The sequence below is a fragment of the Rhinolophus sinicus genome, chromosome X (assembly GCF_036562045.2).
Source record: "Rhinolophus sinicus isolate RSC01 chromosome X, ASM3656204v1, whole genome shotgun sequence".
Taxonomy (NCBI): domain Eukaryota; kingdom Metazoa; phylum Chordata; class Mammalia; order Chiroptera; family Rhinolophidae; genus Rhinolophus; species Rhinolophus sinicus.
In genome coordinates this window covers 12,578,617-12,602,675 of record NC_133768.1, presented here as the reverse complement: position 1 = coordinate 12,602,675, position 24,059 = coordinate 12,578,617, and the positions used below count along the sequence as shown (strand labels likewise).

The following is a 24,059-nucleotide window of genomic DNA, read 5'->3' as shown; positions in this document are numbered from 1 at the left end:
AAGTCTTATTAAAGAAAAGACCAAGGTAATAGAATCACCAGGTAGCAAACACCAGGAAGCCTGGGGAATCACTTGAGCAAATAACAATGACTTACAGTAGGTAATGGCCATTCTGGCCCTTGTAGCTAAAAAGTAAATAATTTGGAAGCCAGGAGCCTCCTTTAGGATGCATTTGCTGCTGAAATCTGTTTCATGGGTATGGGGGAGGAAAAGTACTTTTCCCTCTACCCTTCTGGGTTCTTGGTTGAAAACCCCCTGTAATGAAAGACAGGTTAACAGGAAAAAAACACAAACAGAAGTTTAGTAACACATATCCCTCCTGTCTACATGGGAGAGACCCGGGAAAACAGAGTAACTCCCCCAAATGACCCAAGCCACCACCTTCAATTCCATCTCCAGGTAAAGACAAAAGAAGTTGTTGGGGGTGGGGAGAGGAGTTAGTTACGGGAGGTCACCCGGAAAAGAAGAAAACAAGGGTAAGATTGTTATGCAGATTTAAGTTCTGCCTTCTCCTTTGGCAAGTTTCTAGAGATTTAGAGACACCTCTTACTCCTGGTACAGAGAGGGAGACCCCCTTACAAACGGAGATTTCCCTTATAAATGTCTCTTACAAAAGGGTAACTTCTACTCAGTTTTCAGAGTTTCTCCTGTGTATGCTGTTTTTTAAAAATAATCAGCTCAAGCTAATGCTATGTGAAAGAGACATATTTTGGGGTGTTAAATTCTGATCCCCTTTGTGAGCCATCATGCATAATACCCACCTTGGACATGCATAATTAATCTCATGGTCGCTCATGAAATCAGTAGAGACACTGGCGTCCAGGACAGGTATCTAAGAGGAAGTGTCTTTTATACAGATAAAAAGAGAAATCAATTTTTCTCTAAGAGTGAAGGTAGACTCTGAGAGTACCAGGGGAGAGTGAGTAAAATTTATTTTATCGTGTCATTTCTCTGCTTAACCCACAAGGTGAAATAGAGGGCTCTGGGACTTGGCAGAAATTTAGGGTTCTACAGTGAGTCTGATTTTTTGGTGTGCTTCAGAGTAGCTTTCCCTGCCTTCTAGATGATGCTTATCAGGAACACAGCTGTAAGTGACTTGCATTCTGACTCTGTATCAATCACATGGCTGCTGCTGTCACCCTTGACCTTGAATTTGACTTTAGACCTCTCCAGTTCAAGTGGACAATAGTTCATGGCATCATGGACTTTATATTTAGAATATCTTTGGCTTTTGAGACATATAGGAAAAGGATTTCAATCCAATGTTTAGGTATATGGATGTATTTAATTTTTAGCATTTCTTTTTTGTTGATTGAAAACAGTAACTTTAAAAATCTGAATTTCCATAAGATATATAACATCCTAAAAACAGAACCCATGTTCCACCTTCAGACACATCAACACACACATGCACACTTGGATGGTGGTATTCTTAAGGAAAAATGAGAAATCTGAAGGATTTCAAGCAGATGCCAGTGGAAATTTGAGATTGAGGTATTTGATAATATTTCACCTTTAGTTATTGATCATAGATGTGACTTCTTTTACAATTTTTTGATCCAGGGATTTCCAAAGTCAAAAATAATTTTACCTCCGACACAGTGGGTTTGTGAAATAGCCACAAAAAATTACAAGTCAATTCAGGTGAAGGGTAATTTGTGTTATTCATTAAGCATAATTAATGCATATCATTTTCCTACCTTTAGTTGAAGTTCTGTTTGAGATATTTTCTTCTTCCATGTTATTTTTCAACAACTTCACATGGAAAGCAAATTAAGAGATGTTTAAAGAAAAAAAACACCAGACCACCACTTAGAGTGACCTTTTAGGCAACTTTTATTACTTTGAAGACTGCTTTGCATTTAGAACATTGTAGTAAATATCTCCCAACTAACAAAATGACCTTAGAGAAGTGATTTGGAGCTTAGTTTGGGCTAAAGAACTTTTTTCCCCATAAAAGCAGCTGTCAAAGACAGCTATATTTGTATAAAATAGCCTTTTATGGACCAGTCTGGGAGCCTAGTAGTCATTTAATCCTGTCTCTGTGGGGATGATAGGTTCAGAGTTGGTATAAGGCTGTCGGCCATAGTAACTACTTTCTGCATGGAAAAAAAAAAAATCTCCCAGGCATGATGGCCACTGCCTAATGGCTAGGGCATCTTTTCCACCCGACCCTCCCCCTGAACCGAGACTACTTTTTGAAAAGAGGCAGCCTGGCTAGGAGGAAGCCCTATTAGTGAATCACAAGGGTAGCCCATAATTTTAACAATATATGAATGACTAAATGAGTCCTTCAAAGCTAATGTGTTTTAAAGCTTTTATACCTTGAGCTCAATGGGAAATGCCTTAGGAATAGGTATTTCAACCACTTGAAAGGTTTTTTTTGCGCTAGAAATAACTGGATGCTAGCGGAAAGAGATTATTAAAAAGAAAAAAGTCACCGTGCATTTGGAACTCGTCCATTTAAGTGCAGTCCTAAATATAGTGTATTACAAATGAGCTGCTGCCACCACCCTGTTGGTAGTTTAGTTGGAGATACAAAACATAGACTGGTGAGACATATAACCAAATATATGGGCAGTATGTGAGTACGCCCTCATTAATGCTATCAGCACTGTCAGCTAGAACTTTCTGCCATGGGAGAATGTTCTGTATCTGTGCCGTCTAATAACCATATGGGGCTATGGAGCACTTGAAATGTAGCTAGTGTGGCAGAGGTGCTGAATTTTACCATGTTTCCCTGAAAATAACACCTAACTGGAAAATAAGCCCTAGCATGATTTTTCAGGAGGACATCCCCTGAACCTAAGCCCTAATGCGTCTTTTGGAGCAAAAATTAATATAAGACCCAGTCTTATTTTCAGGGAAACATGGTAGATTTTATTTAATTTTAATTAATTTAAATGTCAATAGCCACCTGATGTAGTGGTCAGGGAATTACACAGCACAGGTAGACCTTAGATACTTAAGAATTCAGTCGGGAAAAATACTGTGGGTTAGAGTAAGAAGGGAAGATTGTCAAAGGCTTGCAGACTTAGTAGACAGGAGGGGAAGCATGTACTAGGCTGGACTGTCCAAGATTTGGTCATAAAATAGTGAATAGCTTGGCTGAAGCATATCACTCCTGTAGGGAAGTGAAGGGAAAGAAAGGAGAGTGGTGTGGATTTATGGAGGTCCTTGAGTGTCAGTGTCAAAATTAATCCTGAAGTCAATAGGGAACCAAGAAGATAACACCTGTTAACTGTGACGTATTGTGCTAATACCATACTCATTACTGAAGGCTTTCCAATAGAATGGGCACTTTAGGGAGGTTCAACTAGCAAGGGAGATAGAGGGCTGAGGGGGAAGAAAAGACACCAGGCAGGGCGCAGCTCTGAGTATTACAGCAGTCTTGGTCTGCAATCTAAGGAGCCAGGTTCGAACGGGAGTTAAAGTAGAAAGACCCGACTGGCAGAGCGGCTTTAAGGAATGAATCAACAAGATTTAGTGACTGGACAGTTAAGAATTGTTCCTTCAGCAAATAGCTATTGGGCCTCTCCCATGTGCCAGGCCCGGATCTAGACTTGGGGACACAGCAGGGAAAAAACCAGATAAAACCCTTGCCCTGGTGGAGCCTATAGTCTAGTGAGGATTGCAGTTTTCTGACTGACAAAATACTGGTACTGTTGATTCAAGAGGAAATTCAGGTGAATCCTGTTGGGTTTGGGAGATGAGATCAACGTTGGAAACCTAGCCATGGACAACAAAATAGACATGTGTATACACACACACACACACACACACACACACACACGCAGGCATCACACACCCACGCCACACACAGTGCTCCATATGTTTTCACCCTTCCTCAGGGTTAAACCTCAAACCATAATTTGTCTAAGCAATGCAGAGAAGGTATTCCTGCCGTGCATTTCCTGTGTGTCACCATTGTTCCTTGGAGGCCTTCCCAGCTTGCCTTGGAGGCCTTCTGCCTAGCTATGGCCTCCACCCTACCCCCCACCACAGACTCTTTGTTGGTGCCACCTCATCTTCCTAAAGCACGTTCATGTCACTCTGTGACTCCTACACCTTCCTGTTCCCTTTCAGACATTTGTTTAGCATGGCAACTAAGGACTTGAATGATCTGAAGCCAGTGTGCCCTCTTCATTCCTCGTAGCTGGCTTTACACTCAAAATAGAGTGTGTATGCTTCTTGAACTGCCTTGCACTTGGACATGATGTGTTTACTTGGGGTGTTTTCTCTCCTTTTGAATGCCCATTGCTGCCCCTTCCATGCAGGCTCCCCTCAAGCCTCTTCCTACAAATCCCAGTTGAAATACTACTTCCATTAAGCCTTTTCCTGGCTTGCCTGATCCCAGACTTCCTGACTTAGGATCTCAGAGACCTGGAAATGGGTATCTCTTAAGGCATCTTGTATAATGCCTTGCCCATAGTAGGTGCTTTGTATGTATTGGAGTTGTAAGCGATCATGTGTATTTACTCTGCAAGTGGCTGATTGCAATTAGGACATAGGCTAAAATGGGAAGCTAGCATGGCGTAGCTAATAGAACTCAACACAGCACATGCAACAAAAAATGAAACCCCAAGCTGTAGACTAATGTTAGTTATTAATAAAGATGTGAAAAACTTAAATAAAATATTAGAGTGTCTAAAAGCACTAAAGATTAATCGATCATGACTGGATAGTGTGTCTCAGGAATTAAATTGATTAACGCATCCTATTGATCAAACAGAGAACGCTTATATCATCACACATGCTCAATAGGCAATCTACAGTAGCTAAACCCTGGTGCTCACAATCTCATAACAAACTAGCAAGAGAAAGGTAATTTTTAAACATGAAAGAATATCTTTTATAAACCAATATCCAACAGTAAACTCAGTGGGGAATGGTAGGAGAGTCCTATTAAAACCAGAAACGAATGAAAGATGTGTACTCTTGTGACTAATAAAGTTGTTAAAATGAGACCGACTAATGCTGTCTGGGGAGTGAAGCTGGCGTTCTCCTGCCTGTTTGTAGAAATATGAATCAATACAACCTTTTGGAAAATCAATTAGGTGGTCTGTTTCACAAACCGTAAAAATATTCATACCCTCTGACTCAGACATTTACTTCCCAGAAATTCTCCTAAGGAAATCTGTTATGTTGACAGAGATATGAACAGGTACTCATTATGACATTGTTTAAAAGAATCAGAAATGGCAATAATCTAAATGCCCCACAATGGGGAAATAGTTAAGACTATTATAGGGTATCCCTACAGTGGAATATAATTAGTCATTAGAAATGTTTAGGGCTTTTGATACCATGAGAATGTGCTTGTGTTGAATTAGAATGATCCAGGTTGTATTTAAACATTCCCTCGCTGTATATAAAAATCTCCTTTGTTCCTTGGTGGAGGGTTAGAAGTCAGTTTTCTGGTTTTTTTCCCGTTAAACTTCCCTCCCACACTCCCTCCCCACCTCCCTCCCCACAGCTGGACTCCACAAGGGGAATTTGAGGGCAAGCTATTTCTCAGACACCCAGAGTCCCAGCAGCACAGGGTTCCAGAGCTGGGAGGGCCCTATGTCTTCCTGTCCCTTTTATTTTGTACATCACATACCAGAAACAAGGCCACCCCCTTAGTGATGGAACAGAACTGACTCTTGGTGCTGTATTCCTTCTACTCCCTGAGAGGGTCATTGATTCAGAAAGCACCCCGAGTTCTGGGAGATGACTTTAAAGACAAGTGTCTATTTTTTGAAGTAAGTTTCTCACCAGCTATTGACTAGCGTTGAAATTGGAAATGATGTGAGCACTAAGTAGTTGGGGAGGGAGAGAAGGAGAGGGTTATTCTGGTGGAAGAGTGGAAGGAGTTGGTTTGGCATGCCACGATTCTTTCCAAGTCTCTGGCACCATCTTTGTAGTCTTTGTCAAGATCAGGGAACTATTCTGGATCTTCTTTCTTTTGTTTTTTTACTCTATAAAACTAGATGCATCACACCAAGGTTACTTTCAAATCTATTAAACTATTGGGGTCAGTAATAGACAAGGTGAAGCATGTCTAAGAAATTATTTATTAGCAATAATTGGATATCACTTCCAGATCATTATAACTGGAAAGAATTAAACAGAGACGTTGGGAACTCTGTGTAGAATAGGGCCACATGTCACGTGTTCTTCTCTGGGTCATCAGAGTAATATTTTGTTTTTTCTTTCACTGGGCTATCTTGTTCAGTACCACCTGGAATTCTTCGAAACTAACTTCTCCGTCTCCATTCTTGTCCAGTTCTTTAAAGAGGTCCTCTAGGGTGCTTGGACCCTGGTGTTAGACAGAAAGTATGAGATGGGGAGAGGAAAGAAAATGAATCAGTTGTCTGCTGCTACACATTTTCCAAAATTAGAGGCTCTGTGTCTGTGTTCCAAGAAGGTAGCTGAGTTTTCAATTACATGCTACTGATAGTTAGAGGTGGGAAAACCAACGTTAGCTGTAGTGCTGCTCCATGTCACAAGATGGACTACCCTTTTTATTTTCTATATCACCCATTATTTTAATATTGATAATGTATATTTTAATATATATAATTGGTTTTCTATGTAATCTTATGTATTTTCCTTTATGCCTCTAAAAACATTCCATTGAGGAGTTTGAGGGCTTCATTGGACTGCCGAGGGGCCTATGGCCCACAAACAGTTGAGGACCCCTGCCCGAGGTTTCCTGGGAGCTGGTTTTGTGTCTGGTACCAGGGCTGGGCTGGCACACAACCGAGGCAGCATGCATAGCTTGCTACTGGCCGGTATTGTGCCAAGGGCTTCCCTGTAGCTTGTACAATCCTCCCGACTACCCTGTGGGGGAGATCCACTTCACAGGTAAGGAAACCGAGGGTCTGAGACAGCAGCTAACTTACTCCAGGGCCCACAGCTGGTAAGTAGAGGGCTTGGGGTTCAAACATGGACTCTAAAGCTCAACCCCTTAACTAGCAACCACCTCGTTTTCCCCAAACCCTTGGTGGCAGCCTACCTCTGTGCTATGTGAGATGACTTTGGATCAGTGGTTCTCACAATTTGGTACACATCGGAATCACCGGATGGGCCTGCTAACCTTAGTAAATACAGATTGATGGTCCCACTCCCAGAGTTTCTGATTCACCTGGCCTGGGGTGGGGCCTGAGAATCTGTATTCTGTTCCCAGGAGGTGTGGATGTTCCTGTCCAGGCCCAGCCATGCTCAGAGCCACTGCTTGAGATGTTACATGAGATCATGTGCAGAATCTTAAGCATGTGTAGAATCTTAAGCAGCCTTAATATTAAATCTTATCTCCATTACAAAAATTCAAATCTTAAAGCCATTACAGCTCTGACTTTCAGGTAAGAGTCTATCTGTGGCAAAATAGTACTTAGGAAACCTCCTGAAATAACAGCTTGTTTTATACATCAGCTTCAAGAAAATGTTTTTAATTGTAAAACTCACATAACATTTACCGTCTTAACTATTTTTAAGTGTACAGTTCAGTAGTGTTAACTATGTTCACGCTGTTGGGCAGCAGACCTATATATGAAGATATGTTTTAACCCTTAAGATTCCTACAAAGACACTTGGCACTTTGCTATGATCACAAGACCAAACTGTAAGTTAGTTATTCAGCACTTAACTTGGTAATAAGTTAGTTATTACCAAGCACTGTTTTCCTGAAGCATTTACTCGATTCTAAACCATACAAGGTGACGATGTAAACAGAGTGTAGCATGGAAAAACTTAGTGATCCTTTTGAAAATAAAATCAGGCACATGACTTGGTAAGTAGATTTTTCAGAACTTACCATTAGTCTTCCTACCACTATCCAAATTTTAAAAGTCCTATGTACGTTTTATGGGAAATACATAAAATGTAGAAAAATTTAGAAAACTTCACCAGTCTTGCCATTTAAAACAACTTATTTGATTGCCTAGGCTCTCCTGTCAGATTATTATTTTTCTTTCTTTTATCATTATATTCCTTCCTTTTATTATTATTCCTTCCTATTATTATTTTTCTTCCTTTTGGAAAAAATTAAGAGGTTTTTTAGAATTTAATTTTTTTTTCAGAAAACTTTTTTTAATTCTCTTTTTCTGCTAGTGCCTTTAACTGGTTTTTAAAGTTATTGTATATTTCAACCGTAAGAAAAATGAGAAGATATTGGATTATAAGGTCATTGAATTCAGCCATTTTTCTTTTTAGTTCTAGAAACAGAAACTCCTCAACAACTAAAACCAGAAAACTTCTTACATGTCATATTGGCAGAAGGGACATTTCTGGTTGAAATCTGGGAAGCAAATGCTTTCTTTTGAAGTTACAGCTAAAAAGTGACCAAGTTGGACGTAACAATTGCTGTCCTTCCAGTTTGAAAGTAGTTTTTAGTTGCAAAGCAAAGAAAGTATATCAGAACACAGAGAATGTTCCTTTCTCTCTTCCTTACTGCCTCTAAATGCATTTTGATTCTGACAACTCTGTGATGGTTCTTTATGGCTAAAGAAATTGTATCATTTCCTGAAAGTGGTTGAGAAATGCATGTTTGCCTCCTTAACACAAATTTATTGCTAAACACAAATTAACAGAACTTTAAATGCGTTTGAAATATAAATGGGTTTTCACCAAGGGTAATTTGTCAGCGAGAAGCTGGGTGTTTTTTTTAACAGACTGCCAAGTCAGTGTTGGTCTTTTTGAGAGATTCTACCTATAACAGTGAAGCATGTCCAGTGCCAACTAATATTATTTTACTGGCCTCTTTTTTTTCCTAAAGCCTGGCACAGATGTGTTGAATCCAGGCTGCAGACCTTAGTGTGTTTGCGTGGTGACCTATGGGTCTTCCAGGGCTAGCTTGGTGAAAGTGCCATCGCTGCTTCCACTTACTATGGCTGGCCTTGGAGAGTTGTGTGCTAAGGCTGTGGGGAATAGAAGGCTTGGCCCCTGCTTTCTAGGAGCTTGCCATCTAAAATGTGGCCTGCCCAACCAGGGGAGGAAAGCACATGTTTAAGTGCTCTCCCTTCAGCAATACCTGCACCTTGGCTGCTGTGTGCTTTCCTTCAGACGGAGCTCTGATCCGTATCACAGACCTCAGCCTCTCCCCGTGTCCTTTCCTCTCCCCTCCCTTCCCACCCTCAGAGGCCCACTTCAGCCAGCTCTGCAGTTGTGCACTCACTTTCAGTAAACTGGGGAATTCAGTCTGAATCAGTAGTGTCAGCTCATTCTTTGACAGCTGGTTTGGATCACCTTCTCTGGCTGCGTATTTTTCAAAAATGCTCTTCAGTTCTTTAGAAGACATCTTGGCACTCATTTTGGTGTCCTGTAAATTGGGAAAGAAATTAACTTACCAAAAAGCTGAAGTGGAGTTTTATACTGATGATTACCAGCAGGAGATGAGTGCCATTGTGCTGTTTCCTTGGCACAGGTGGGGGATAGTAAAGAAAAGCCTGGGGGAAGCGGGGAGAAGAAAAAGAAGGGGAGGAGGAGAAGAGGGAGTGGGAACTGTGGGAGCTGTACCAGTGCCTGCCAATGTGTTGAAAAAATAAGCATGTTAGACAGTATGTTAAGTGTCTGCTCTCAGAGTATATCTGTTAGGAGATAGTTCCTGGAGCCAAACACTGAGTAATTATGACATTCTTTACTTTTTATGTACCTGGTCTGCACTCTGTAGGCTGTGGTCTTGAAGAACCTGACCACAGCTTCTAGCCTCTAAATTACTGGTAATATCCTTAGTTGGTACAAACCCACTTTCTCTCCAGGCTATTCTCTTTCACACCATCCTGAAAGGTAGCAGAAGGACCTCCAGGTAGTACTAGAAGGACACTTACCTGGTCCCTGAACAGCGAGGCAGCTGCAAGAATCAAACAGGAGTGTGGAGAGCTGAGCAGGATCATGCGACTTTTATAGTCTGTACAGATAGACACACCACCCTGATGATGAAATTTTCCTTTCGTTTGCCATTTAAAGGTAATTATTAATGGTTTTTGAAATCCAATCTTAAGACTGCATAAACCTCATAATTAAGGGTGTTGTAAAACTGGCCAACCAGCACAGACTTGTCGAAGCACCTGACCGGTAGAATGGATACCTTTATCACTGAACTTCCCCAGGTAGGGATAATCTTCTCTAACAGGACTTTAGCCACTAAGAGGCAAGGCAGTAGCCTGTCTACAAGGGAAAGCTTCAGCCCAGTGAGAAAACATACAGACCATGACTAAAACATGTGTATCCATGAGACGAGGGAAGCTATATGAAATCTATTTGCCAGACCGTGAATATTCCATTAGGCAATTTAAAATGTCCAGGGGCAGTACGAACAGGCTTTCCTGGGTTGTACTTTGGACAGGTGGGACAAGTAAGGCAGGTACTTTTCACCACCTTAATGTAATATCTCCCCACCAATACTGATTCATAAATGCTATCATTTTGTCAGTGGACCAATGGTTTAACGCGTATACAGTAATTAAGAGTGGAAACTTCAGAGTCTTTGGTAGGACTGGGTTGTTACTTGGTCCGAACCAGAGCTTTCTCTTCTATTAAATCAGCAATTGTTGGATTTCCAAACTTGTTTTTCTTTTTCTGAAACCAGCTGTTGGGCTTTTCTGGCCAGTTTTTCTAAGTTATCAACTGGGGAAATATCCCTTTGGATCACGAAAGAGGTTTGACTGCTGCTGATGCCTGTAAGGGCAGCATTCCTTGTAGAAGTGTCAGCAAGGTGATTTCTTTTAGCTTTCAAAGTCAAGTTTAGAATTCCCTGGGATCTTAATATCAGCTAATGCAGCAGGTAAAAGTATAGCATCCAATAATTCCTGAACATACAGGCCGTTTTAAGTTTTATTTCCTTACTGGAAGTAAAGAAGCCACATTGCTTCCATAGCATTCCCAAATCATGAGCTACTTCAAAGGCATATTGACTATCAGTATAAATGCTGGCAGTTTTGCCCTTGGCTAAAATACAAACCTGAGTGAAAGCAAATAACTCAGCCTGCTGTGCTGAAGTAGCCAAAGGTAAAAATGCCTCAAGGACTTCAAAAGGGGCTACAATTGCATGACCAGCATAGTACTTACCACTTTTAATTTTTAAAGTATGAACCATCTGTAAACCATGAGAAATCAGCTTTACCCAGAGGAGCCTCCTCCAAATCATGATGAGAAGTCCGGAGGTGATCCGTTGGTGTCAGGCAGTGAAGAAGGGCTTCATCGGTCTCAGAAGGGCGAAGAGTAGCTGGATTAAGGTTATCAGAAAGTGAAAAGAGTTATGTGGGAATCGGTTAACAAAAGGATTTCATAGGAGGTGGAGGCAGCTAACTGAAAAATGTTGAGTGTGTTGAGAATTCAGAAGGGATTCTACTGCATGGGGCACAAAGATGGTTAGAGGGAACCCACAGCAATTTCCTCTGTGGCCTTAACCAGGTGGGCCGTGGCAGTAATGGCTCTAAGGCAAGGGGGGGATCCCCGTGCCACAGGGTCCAGTTGCTGACTGCAGTACCCTAGGGGTCTATGGTGGTCCCCATGTTTTGTGGGTGAGTACCCCAAAGGCATTCCTTTCCTTTTCGTATACAAGAAGGAAAAAGGGGATCTGATCATTGGGATGTCCAAAAGCGGGGGTGGGGGTGAGGGGGAAGGATCATTAAACTCTCATTTAAGGCTTTAAAGACTACTGTGTTGTCCCATTCTTCCCAGGAAATTGGGTCAAGACTGTCATTCTTTAGTAATACATACATAGCTTTTGTCATAAGAGAGAGATTCATTATCAATTTGAAGAAAAGTTTCTCCAAGCCAATTAAGAGGGGAGATTGGAAAAAGTCCCTGTAGTTCCTTGGGGCCCCATCACTGGGGATGGGGAAGACCTTGGGAAGGGTGGTCAGAAGTCTGATTACAAGCCAGGAGCTCCTGAAGCATTTAAACTTGCAACCCTCCCTTTTCCAACGTCCTGGCTCCTTGCAAAAATGGCAAAAACTGGGAGTCTTTTGGTTTCATATTGGGGCTTTCATCTGCCAAGGCTGAAAATGAAAAGTCTTGGTAATCTTACTTCTAAGTGGCCCATCTAGAGTATGAGCACACTGATTAGCCAAATTGACCAAATCTAGGGTGGACATAGTCTCCCATTCCATCCTGCTTTTCTGAACAAGGAGGGAAAGGTCTCGGTTCAGCCCATTGACAAACAAAGAGTTAAAGGTCATCCAAGTGAAATCAACATCTGAAGAAAGGCCAGAATTTTCCTTAAAAATGACCTGAAGTCAGTTATAATATTTATGAACAGATTCATCAGATTTTTGTGAGCAAGTCTGAATTTTGCTCCAATCAACGGGCTTTGGGAAAGCCTTAGGAATTGCTCTGTATAGTTCTCTAGTGAATTCTCAAGGTTCTTCTCAACAAATTAGAGGCTTGTTTTTTTAAATCCCTTTCAGAATGTTCCCATTGGGCAATTCTCATCCAATATCGAGCCTGGCCTTCACCAACTAACGTATGAATTAACTGATACAAATCAGAAAACTCAGGCTGATAGGTCTGAATAACAATAACAAATTTCTCAGCAAACTTGTGAGGGTCCTCAGTTACCTTAGGAAATTCCTAACTCAGCTTTAGTCCAGGGATGTGTGAAATCTGAGGTCTATTAGGATCCCCAGAGGGCTTCACTTCAAATGGAGAGATACTGATAAGTTCAGAAGAGGAAGGAATGGGAGAGAATTCAGAGGAAGGAGGCACAGAGGTGAGTCTGGGGATAAGGAAGCCATAGTAGACGGCAAGATGGCATCAGATGGCATTGAGGTGGAGCTTGAAACAAAGGAATTGGAGAAAAAGAGCTTGAAGATGCTGGAGAAGAAGCCTGAGGCAAAGTATTCATAGAATAGGGTACCGTAGATGGAGCCTGAGACAGTGGAGTACAGGGCAAGGACAAGACAGCGCTGTAGATGGACATGTGGGAAGCCATGTTTTCTCTCTTTAAAAGTTCAGTAGCCTATGTTAATTCTAAAACTTTATTTTGCAAAGAGGCAACTTCAGGTTCTTGGTCCCATTTGGAAGCCTCAAACTTCCATCCAAACTAGGCATTCCATTCAGCTTTGCCAATTTTAGCACTATTATTGTCCAGTTTGGTTTTAGGAAAACTAAATTTGAGAATCTCAAAAGTTCGTCACAGTGGCCACTGATTTTATGAATTACTTTTGCTCATATCTGTCCATTTAGTTAAGTATGTGCATGAAAAGTGCCGGAGTCCCTGAAGGAGAGATGGTCTTAAAGTATTAAATAACTGAGATCTACTTTTCAGATACTTCTCTCTAGAGTAAGGGTCCAAAGGTATCTACAACACCTCAAGCAACCTGCAGGGCAGAAATCAGCCAGCCTTATTCCAGAACAGTGTGATCACAGAAGATCAGGCCGAAGGCTTAACAAGCCAGTTCTAGGAAAAACCTGGCTCTCTGGAGAGCCTGTGTGTATGTAGGCTGAGCAGCACTTTTTAAACTGAGACAGTCCGGTCTAATACTCAACCAAAAGCCGACTAATTTCAGTAGAAATAGCCCCCGTTCCAAAAGGAATTGGACGGAAACCAGCTAGTCTCAAAAGATAACCTGGTCCTGAAGAAAATCAGGCTGCCATGCCAAATCGAGTACTCACGGACAAACAACAACCAACAGACAAAGAAAGCCTTTTAACAAACAAAAAAACCTCTCTAAACAGTTCCTAAATAAAGTCCAGAGAGCTTCAAAACGCAAAAGCAGAAGATGGATTCCAGGAGAAACCTGCAGTTAGCCCAAGCAGCTTAGTGTGGCCCCAGCACCTAGCTGCTCACCTATTCAGATGCTGTCAGGGTTTAGGAAACGGGGAGAAAATGCACAATAACTTGTAGTTCTGTTTGGCAAAGCAAGATTACCAAGTAGCATGGTCATTTTTCAACTTTTAAATTATTTGTTGTCTCCATATTTGCTTTTTATTTCTTATTACCCTTTTCTTTACCAAATATATTTTGTTAATCATTCTGAAAACTTGTAAAGACACTTGACTTTTATTCAGTTGGAAATACTTTTGGAATTGCCAGGATTTAAAATTGGAGACTAAATTTATTTCTATTGGAAAGAGTTCCATGAAAGAACTAGGACATTATCAGAGGACATTGATCTAATACTGATTGTAACTCACAAGAAGGGGTTCCAGATCAACTTTAAAAGCACTTACAGCTTTTAAATACTTCCACACTTGTATAATTTTCTCTGACCCTTCATTATATTATGTACAAATTGAGATTGAACTATTGGATTGTATTTCTCTCTGATGCTTTTTAGTCTAAAATTCTAGGGACTTATTTACCTTGGATAACAAATGTGAAATCTTATAGAGTTCCTTAAAAGCTTCCTGCCAATCCTAAGCATTTATCATTCCATGCACCTTTGCTGTCTTGTATGCATTATTCCTGCTTTTATTACAGATTATTTTACTTTGATATGCATTGTATTGACCATGTATTAACTCCCTTCTTGGAGTAAAGAAAGATAGGTATTTTGTTTTTAGTTGTAAGATTTTTACCCCAAAATATTCTGATTTTGGCAGTGTATTTTAATCAAGATTTTATCGATTTTTTGGTGTTTTTATACTTACACTCTGTTTTACCTGGGAGGAAGTAGGCTTCTGTTGAATGATCATAAAAAACATCCTTTTCCTCCAATACCTTTAAAAAAAATGTAAATCTATAGAAAATTTGCAAAAATAGTCAATGAACAATTCAACTTTTGCCCAAATTCACTAATTGCTAACATTTCCTTTCTCTTTCTATGGAGGGACACTCCTCCCATCCCCCTGCCAATCATTTGAGAATCAGTTACAGACATCCAGACACTTCCCCACTAAACGCCTCAGCCTCTTCTAAGGACAAGGACATTCTCCTACACAACCACAATGCCTTTATCACAGCCCATGTTCAAATCCCCCCCCCAATTGTTGAAATAGCATCTTATCATCTGTTCTCTCAAATTACCACTTGTGAGCTAGAATCCACATGGCAGTTGTTATATTTCTTGAGTCTGTATTGAAGAAATAATTTTAATAACTATATATGATCTTAATAACTATATGACATGTAACTATATCATTTTAATAACTATTATATGACAGATAACATGTTATATATAAAACATGGCATGTATTGTATAATGACACGTGTGTCTGTGTATAAAATTAACTTCAAGAAAACCATTTGGAACAGTATTTGTTAACAGTCTTTTAGGCTACAAATCTCTTGTTTCAAGGGAAGACCTCTGATTAAAATAGGCCCAGTGCTACTTATTGTCAGAACTTATGTTTGTAGTAAATGCTAATAGAACTTGAAAAACTACCTGTGGGTCTTCTTCAATTTTCACTTGCTTCCCTCTGCCAGTCACATCTCCTGTCTCCTATTTTTCCCTTTACCTGTGGACTCAAATGTGAGGGTATACCTGCAGTGGGAAACATGAAATCCACCAATACACATTCACATGAAACATTAACTAAAAATATATGGACACAGGTGATAAATACAGGGTGTGTTCAAAAGAGTGCATTTTGAAACCAGAGAAGGGGAAAAAATGACAGGCATAAGATTGGTAATGGAAAAATGGAGAGGCAAAGGTTATTTATCACCTCTGTTCAATTGCTTGATCTTTGGACAGACTTAAGTTTTTCCTGGGAAAGCCAAGAGTAACTTATTTTAAACACTCCGGGCACCACAGCTGTGTTATTCCACTTGAAGTCCCCAGCAGGCAGAGTGCCTGGAAAAGCACCTTTGGGAAGAGGGTAGAGAGTCAGAATCCAGGCCCTGCAAAACAAATAGTGTGGAATGCTGTCTGTGAGTTTGTGTTGTCTTTGATCCTGCGATTTAGAGGAAACCCTGAGTAAAGTGCAGCTGCCCCGAAAAGGGAGCACCCTTCCCCTTGCCTGCACCCTGTGCCCTCCGACAGAGCTCACCTTCTTTTGCACGTCTAGCCTTTGCCTGGGCTGTGAGGCTCACAGGCTTGGGGCCTGTCTGTGCTGCCCTGGGGGTTGAGTTCCCAGAAGCCTCTTCATTGTAGCCTGCTCTTACTGAGGGCTCATTTTTACCATGGGCTGTGTACTGCCCCTGACACCTGACCTATTAATACCTTGGGACGTCCTCACAGCACCCTTGTGAAGTGGGTACTGCTGTTACCTGCTGCCTATAGAGACATTCAAGGACCTGCTCAAGGTCACATCACCCGGGAGTTGTGGAGGTGGAGTTCAAGTTCAGGGCCAGCTTGCACACTCAGCCAGGAAGAGGACTTCTGTAAGGAGAGCTGGCCAATGTTGGTGTGAGGCCCAGAGGTAGGACTTAGACTTAAATGTTATGGTCACACCCGAGGGTATAAAAGCATTCTTTTCCTAATGGAAGTAACATAGGCCCTTCTTCTACTCATGGAAAAAAACAAGTTTAAAAGGCTGGAGGGGTGGCTGGTTAGCTCAGTTGGTTAAAGCGTGGTGCTAATAACACCAAGGGTGCTGGTTTGATCCCCGCATGGGCCACTGTGAGCTGCGCCCTCCTAAAAAAAAAAAAAAAAAAAAAAAAAAAGCAAAAAAAACCTCAAACAAAACCCAGACTGGACAATGTATACATATTCACAGTACTGCTGAATGGGGTCACCATTGTAGATTCCGTTCACGCTGCTCCGCGATGCCGCAGGTTGGGAAGACAGAAAGGTAGGTAGGTGAGAGACAGGCTTGGGCACTGCAGCGCCCCTGCCCTCCCCTCCTGTCTGCTGAAGTGACCCACCTGCAGGTCGGGACAATCCACGGCATCTCAGACCCCTCCACTGCTCTTAGGCCCACCGACTAGTCCCTTGGTCTCCTCTGTTAGTTTTTGATAAAAATCTAGGGAGATTTCATTATGGAGCACTTGATCAGAGTCTGAGACTGTGCTGAACTCTGGTGGAGACAGATGAGCCCTCACTTTAGTTTATGAGAGGAGGCACATATATGAAAGGAGGGAGGAGGTTAAAGTTGTATACAATAAAGGGCTGTATCCATTTCCTACTGCAGCCGTACAAATTACCGCAAACTTAGTAGCTTAAAACAACACACATTTATTACAGTCCTGGAGCTCAGAAGTATAAAGTGGGTTGGTCAGAAGCGCTGTGTTCCTTCTGGAGGCTCTAGGGGAGAATCTGTTCCCTTGCCTTTTCCAGCTTCTAGAGGCTGTCTTCTCATGGCCCCTTCCTCCATCTTCAAAGCCAGCAACGTGGCCTCTTCCAATCTCTTTCTCTCTGTTCTCTACTTTATTGTCACATCTCCATTTCTGACTCTGACCCTCCTTTGTCCCTCTTATAAAGACCCTGTGGTGACATTGGGCTCACCCAGATAACCCAGGATAATCTTCCCATCTCAAGTGCCTTAATTTAATATCTGCAAAGTCCCTTTTGCCATATAAGGTGACATATTCCCAGGTTCAGGGGACTAGGACTTGGACATCTTTTGGGGGGCCATTATTCAACTTGCCATAAGGAGTCATTGAAAATGAATTAACAGTCTATAGGTTATTTATTTGGTAGGGTGAGCATAACAATGGTATTAATTATGGAGCAGTAGGAGAACTGAAGGGTGCCTCTAATCCATGAGCCCTTGTGGAATCGTAGGGGAAGACGTCTCAGGAGAAGTCGTCAAGAGTGTAGTGGGATTGTGGAGAGGGGAGCAGAGGGGCCATCAGCAATGGACCGATCGGGCTGAGGTAGAAACCACAAGTTAGAATATGTGGGGAGAGCAAAGCTAGATGGTTCCTGAATGAGGTGGAACCTGAATGCACATGGAAGAGTTTAGATTTGATTTGTAATGATGGGAGGCTATTGTACCTAACAATGCGAAACATTAGGTAACATAATATTGATATAAAATTGGTTCATACTTTATACTCGACTTGATTATGGCTCATAGAGAATCAAAATCAGAAGTAGACTTGGGAAAAAAAATGAACAGAAAACCTAATGGGCAGGAGGAAAGGAACAGGTTAGGGAAATCCTTGTAAGGAATACTTGAGGAATATTCTAGAAAGTCTGAGAGAATCACTGTGTATGTTGCCTGAGAGATTAGAAATGGTGTGCTGGGTGGGGGTAGGCTCCTCCAGTGTTCCCAAATGAAATATCCAAAGGCAAGGGACGTGAGGGCAGCCAGCCTTACCAGGGTTCTTTAAGGTCACTCAGAAGGCTTATGGTACTTCATGTGCTGCCACTCAGGAATTTCATCTTTGATAAGAGAGCCTAACTACCCTTGACTTTGTTGTTTAAGGTGCCTGGGACGTATGAAGTGTTGAACCCATTACACTTTTATCATGGGCTGCAGAAATCTCAGTAAAGGTTAATTAGTGCATATTTATCCTTATGTGGTACTTTCACATCTCCTAAAGCTTTATCACCACCAATATTCGTTATTTATTGATCCTTTTTTATTTTTCTTATGCTATTTGGCTCAGTTCCAAGAAAGGACAGATCTATAGTAGGACTCAGGTGACAGCCAGTATTTAGGCAAAATCAGAGTGGGCCGAAACAATCCTTTTGCAATGGAAAAGGCATTTTCTTCTTAGATGCAAGATCTAGGGAATTTGGGAAATGTTGGGATTAAAACTAAAGCATATTCAAGGTTCTTTTCTTTTACCACCCCAGTAATGATAAACGATATGTTTTGAAACTGTGACATTCTCCTGTCTCTCAGGCTTTCTGAGGAAGGAATGCCAGGAACAAAGATGTTTTCCTTAATTTTGTTGCTCAATCAGGTGGCTTCTAACCCATGAGGCAGTCATATTGTCATCTTGACAGCTTGCAGGATTGCCTGATAGCTCTCCAAGGCAGCTGGTTGGGCCAGGCTTGGCCTCTGTCTTCTCAAACCTTCCCATTCCTGAGTGTTTCGAGCCCACCAGCTTGTGCCCAGCCAGGATGTTCTCTGACTGATTGTGTGTTGGACATCCCACGATGAGGCCTCCTAAGCCAGGCCAGAGAGAGTGGCAACTCTCCTGTCAGTTCTGGCTCTGCTTTTCTCCTTTTGCTGACGTTCAGGGCATCATTCAGAGTTGGAAAGCTACTTCCACCTACTCCCGCCTCTTTATCATTTTCTTTGCCTTCTCCACTGGTTTCTGTGCATGTTTTAGTAGGAAGATCAGCATAGTTGTCACACCTTGGGATTTCTTTCTGTGCTATCATTTCAGGAGAAGGTTATATTTATTGCTCCTGAAAACAGCAGGGATAATGTGAACTAATACCCCAGTGGAAGACCTAAATAATACATTTCACTATTTGGGCTGTAAATTTGTATTTTCATTAAAATAATACCATGTACAAAGTTTTAAAAAACTAACAGTTCAAAAAAAAAAAAAAATAGCCAACAGTTTCAAAGGCCTTTAAAGAAAAAAATTCAGTAATCCTCACCTCCTCTCTACCACCCTCAAGTTTTCTGGCCTTTTCTCCTGATGTTTACCTCCATGTTTCTAAATAATGTTCTCATATTGCTCTGTCAGGAATTTCCAGGCCTCCGTCTATGTTGGAAGAGTATTTAACATTCTTGGGCAGCCCCTGTGCCCACTTCATTTTCCTTCTCTCCCCCTCCCCACTTTAATTTTGAAAATATTTTCTGGTCTTGAGGTGTTTGTCAAGTTCATCCCAAGTAAGCAGGAAGTCAGGCTTCCTGTTCTTCGTTGAGTCATTTGACTCTATTCTCAGTGATTCACATTAGAACATTTCTTGACCACCAAAGGTGCCAATACCTGAACAGACTGTATTGAAAGACTCTTTTTGGGTAGATGGACCCCATGAAGTAAATAAGAGTGGTGAAGAATCACAGTACAATTATAAGAGGAAACCGGGGGGGGGGAGCTTATCGCTGTGGTCTTCCTAAGACAGTTCAAGTTGTCTTAAACGTAAGTGGAAATTGAGGCTGTGAATATACTTAGGACTTCTTACAAATCTGTGGCAGGTGGTGCAGTCTCACCTGAACCTTTCCTAGAAAATACATACAGGGCCGGGCATTTGCAAACTAGAAGCTAATGCCCTCTGTCACCTCACTCTAGTAATACTTAATCTAGGCATAATTAGCCAACCAAAGAAGATAGGAAAGAGATGCCAAAGCCAAGAGCACTTAAGAACAGAGCACTCCACCAATGAGATGTGCAATAAATTTTTTTTCTCTACCCCTTCTCCTCTGTGACTCTTAGAGCAATACTTAGGGCACAGAGTTCAGATGGCTTGGAAAATTCTTCTGGGGCACTGATAAGATCAGTCAAGTTCCTGGAAAATTTTTATTTCAGGGAATTCCAGTTAAGGCTTCCTATAGAGCAACATGTAGCACTTAGGGTATGGAAAAAAAAAAAAAAAACAGAAGCAAAGGTTATGAGAGGGAAGCCTGAGCAATTCCATTAGAATAGGTTTACTCACCGAGCTGTAGTCTGTTCTAACAACTTAAAAAAATAGATGATGTGGGTGAGGGGGTAGAAGAGGGTAAAAGGGGTCAAATATATGGTGATGGAAGGAGAACTGACTCTGGGTGGTGATCACACAATTTAGTATACAGATGATGTATTATAGAAATGTACACTTGAAACCTATATAATCTTATTAACCAACGTCACCCCCAATAAATGTAATAAAATTTAAAAAAAATAGATGAAACAAAACCATGAGACAGTAGGAAACAGAACTGAGAAAACAGAGCATGGCTAACGAGAACAAGCTTCTCATAAAAATCACATTTCTGAATTTCTGAAGTAATCATAAAAATAAATCTGAAATTATTTAGTCTGAGTTCATTCATTTGTGCATTCATTCAGTAGATACCATATGACAGTTCCACAAATCAAGGGGCTGGGAATTCAAAAGTGAGGAAAAACAGCACTGTCCCAGCTCTCAAAGATTTACAGTCTAACAGAGCAACAGAGCACTGTACAGACACAAACTAAGGGAAGTGTGATGGCAGGGAGGGCATAGATAGAGGACCCTGACTAGGCTATGGCGCCCAGGAACATCCGCTCCCATAGAAGCTCATATTGGATAGTTGAGCTAAGATCTCAAGGTTGAGGATGGTGTCCTTAGAAAAAGAGGGTAGGGGAGTGGGAGAAGATGTTCTGAGCAGAGGAAACAGCATGTGTCAAGTCCCCATGGCAGGAGGAAAGAAGAAGCACTTGAGGAACTGAAGGAAGGCCACGGTGTCAGAGCTCAGGGTGTGAGGGGAAGGTCATGGCAGGTGAGTCTGGAGGGCTAAGCTGGACTGATACCATGTAGTCAAGGATTTCAAGCAGGAATACTAGCACAAGTACTCTGCCCGCTGCGTACAGGGTAGACTAGGGCCTTGCAAATGTGGGGCAACCAGTCAGTAAGCTCTGGCTGTAGCCTGGGTGAGGGGCTGTGGTTTGGGTGGTGGTCGGAGCTGTGGATGCATGCAGGAAGTCTGGAGAGGGGAAATTGATAGGATTTGACAGATTGGGTATGAGGGGTGAGGCAGAGGGAGAGATCCAAGGTGACGCTTAGGTTTCTGACCCGTACGGTGTGTTAGAATGGATGCTATTACCTTTTTTTTCTTTTTAATTTTTTTTTATTGGGGAATATTGGGGAACAGTGTGTTTTTCCAGGACCCATCAGCTCCAAGTCAAGTCGTTGTCTTCAATCTAGTTGTGGAGGGCCTAGCTCCCTGGCCCATGTGGGAATCGAACTGGCGACCTTGGTGTTATGAGCACCGAGCTCTAACCAACTGAGCCAACTAGCCACCTCCCCTCCCCCTGCTTTTTTAAAGAATCCTTCTAATGGTTTTCTACAAATAAGTACTTCTGATATACTTTTCCACAAGGATTGACAGATTTGCTTACGGAAAATCTTTAGGAAATGAAGTGGGCAGTGGGAGAGGGGGGTTATTTTGGGAGGGATGTGAATACCAAAGTGGGAGGCCCCAGACAGACATCCAGTACTTGAAGTGTGAACATTGCCCAGAACTGACAAGCTGAGTAATGACAGGAGGAAGGTCATAAAGACGCCCCTGATGAATTTTTTTTTACAAGCGATTTGAATGAAAGATGAGAAGCAGAGACGAAAAGGAAACAAACTGGGAGGCCTGTGTAAAGTATGGCTGTATTTGAATAGGAAAATTGGAAGGAGCCTGAGTTTATTGTTTATGGAACATCCTTATGCAATGATCATTCCTCTAAAAGTAGAGCTTGAAATTTGGGGAATTACATGTTTACAAGATGACAAAACCAGACTTGTTTTGTTTTCCAAGGTGATCGATATGCCGGAACACAACCCTGGCAATATGGGAGGAACAATGAGGCTGGGAATAAGAAGAACTGTTTTCAAAACTGAAAATTCGATATTAAGTAAGTTTCTCAGATCATTTGTTTTATAAGACGTCTGGTGTCATTTGCCTTGTCCCTTCCACCTCTCCCGCTTCCCTTCCAGCAACCTCAGGTGTTCCAACTTCCTCTCACCTATCCCCCCTAACTTGGCTGGTCCTCCTGCTTCCCAATTCCTCTCCCTGGAAGGGCTGCGAGAACACACATGAACGCCCCTTCTCATTTGATCCCCATTGATACCCTGTCCAGCGTGCTGCTTTGTGATTTGCAGTGCTCCTGGAGATGGCCGTCCACTTGGCAAGCCCTGATCCCAATTCGGTTCTTTTGAATCCACTTCTCTCCACTATGTTGAAACCCACTCCCTGTTTAATTGTTTCATGTCTGACTGGTTTTAGCCACTAATTTAGGGACTTCTTGAGGAGGGCAGTTATGCCTCAGAAGTATATTTCTCTGTTGCCCCAGTAGGTCCAGCATGGGGAGAGGAAAATATGATGTGGTCATATTTGCTGATCTGCTGACCTGATATTTGCTGGTCTTCTACTCCGGATAAGATTATTCTAACTTCTGTGGAATTTTGCCTGTAGATTAACATATTCTATGAGAATAACTTAATGTGAAAAAGCCCCAAAGCCCTTAATTCAGTTTAGTAAATATATCTCGAGTGCGTGCTCTGTGCCATATGCACCAGACTAGATTCTGCAGATATAGTAGTGACCAGGACAGATACCAGCCCTGCCCTCTTGGGGCCTCCAAACAAGTGGAGAGAGTGAGATGAAAGGTGATGTGCACAGTGCCAAAACGGCCAGCTGCAGAGGGGGGAGCCCAGGTACCTGAGGCGCCCAGCATCATTCCCGTGAAGTTATAAGGATACCTGAGAAAAACGCCTTCTTAACTCAAGGAAGAATAAGACCAGAAACATGGGTTTCTCCTTTAAGGATGATAAACCGCTTCTAAGGAATAGAAAGGTTCCTAGCAAGAAGGAAATTAAAACAGGAAAAGTTTCAAAGTGCACACCTTTCCCAACTTTCTCTGGATAAGAAAACAGACATTGTTCTCTAAGTGACTTTTTTCTTTAAGAATATAAGACTTCTTTCTCTTTGTGGCTATTAGCAGCAATTATTTGGCTTTCAGATGATTTCAAATACTTTGAAACTTTGTTCAAATGATTGCCTAAATGACAAAAAATAGTTAGAAATTTAATGTTTTAAAATTGCATCTGCTTTAAAAACTTCAGTGATAATCATACTAAGCTTTTGAAAAAGATCATGTGTTTAATATATTTAAAAATTTTATCTGTCTTGATAGAAATAAGACTGATTTAGGATTTGTTTTTCTTTACACTAGACAAAAAAGTAAACATAACACTAAAGCTCATTGCTTAATATCTTTTGTCTGCCTGCAAAAAAATTTTAAACAGCTTTATTGAGATATAATTTACATACTATACAATCTCTCTGTTAAAAGTGTACGATTTACTGTTTTTTTATTGATTTTCACAGTTGTGCAACTATCACCACAGTCAATTTTTGAACATTTTTATCACCTCAAAAAGAAACTGTTCCCTTTAGCTATCACTGTCACCCCTTTAGCCCTAAACAACCATTAATCTACTAACTGCCCCTTCTGGGCATTTCATATAAGGAAGCATATGATATGTGGTATTTTGTTTGGCTTCTTTCATTCAGCATATTTTCAGGGAACATCCAACATTGTAACATGTATCAGTCCTTCATTCCCTTTTATGTCTGAATAATATTCCATTGTATGGATATATCACATT

The 24,059-nt window shown here is 41.4% G+C and overlaps 2 protein-coding genes across 7 annotated transcripts in view; one reads left to right on the top strand and one right to left on the bottom strand.

Annotated features, from left to right (window-relative positions):
* Positions 1-24,059, top strand: part of CTPS2 (CTP synthase 2) — a 101,506-nt gene that overhangs the window by 45,139 nt on the left and 32,308 nt on the right. For all 6 annotated transcript variants that reach the window (XM_074324097.1, XM_019746325.2, XM_074324098.1 and 3 more), the window contains one exon: positions 22,207-22,303. In XM_074324097.1, the coding sequence (XP_074180198.1) occupies positions 22,207-22,303 (97 nt within the window). The remainder of the gene's footprint in view (positions 1-22,206; positions 22,304-24,059) is intronic.
* On the bottom strand, positions 6,038-9,965 carry S100G (S100 calcium binding protein G). The gene is made up of 3 exons (XM_019746330.2): positions 9,810-9,965; positions 9,158-9,301; positions 6,038-6,301 (listed from the first exon to the last, which is right to left on the bottom strand). The coding sequence occupies exons 1-3, from the start codon at positions 9,873-9,875 to the stop codon at positions 6,197-6,199; spliced, it is 315 nt and encodes a 104-aa protein (XP_019601889.1). The 5' UTR covers positions 9,876-9,965; the 3' UTR covers positions 6,038-6,196.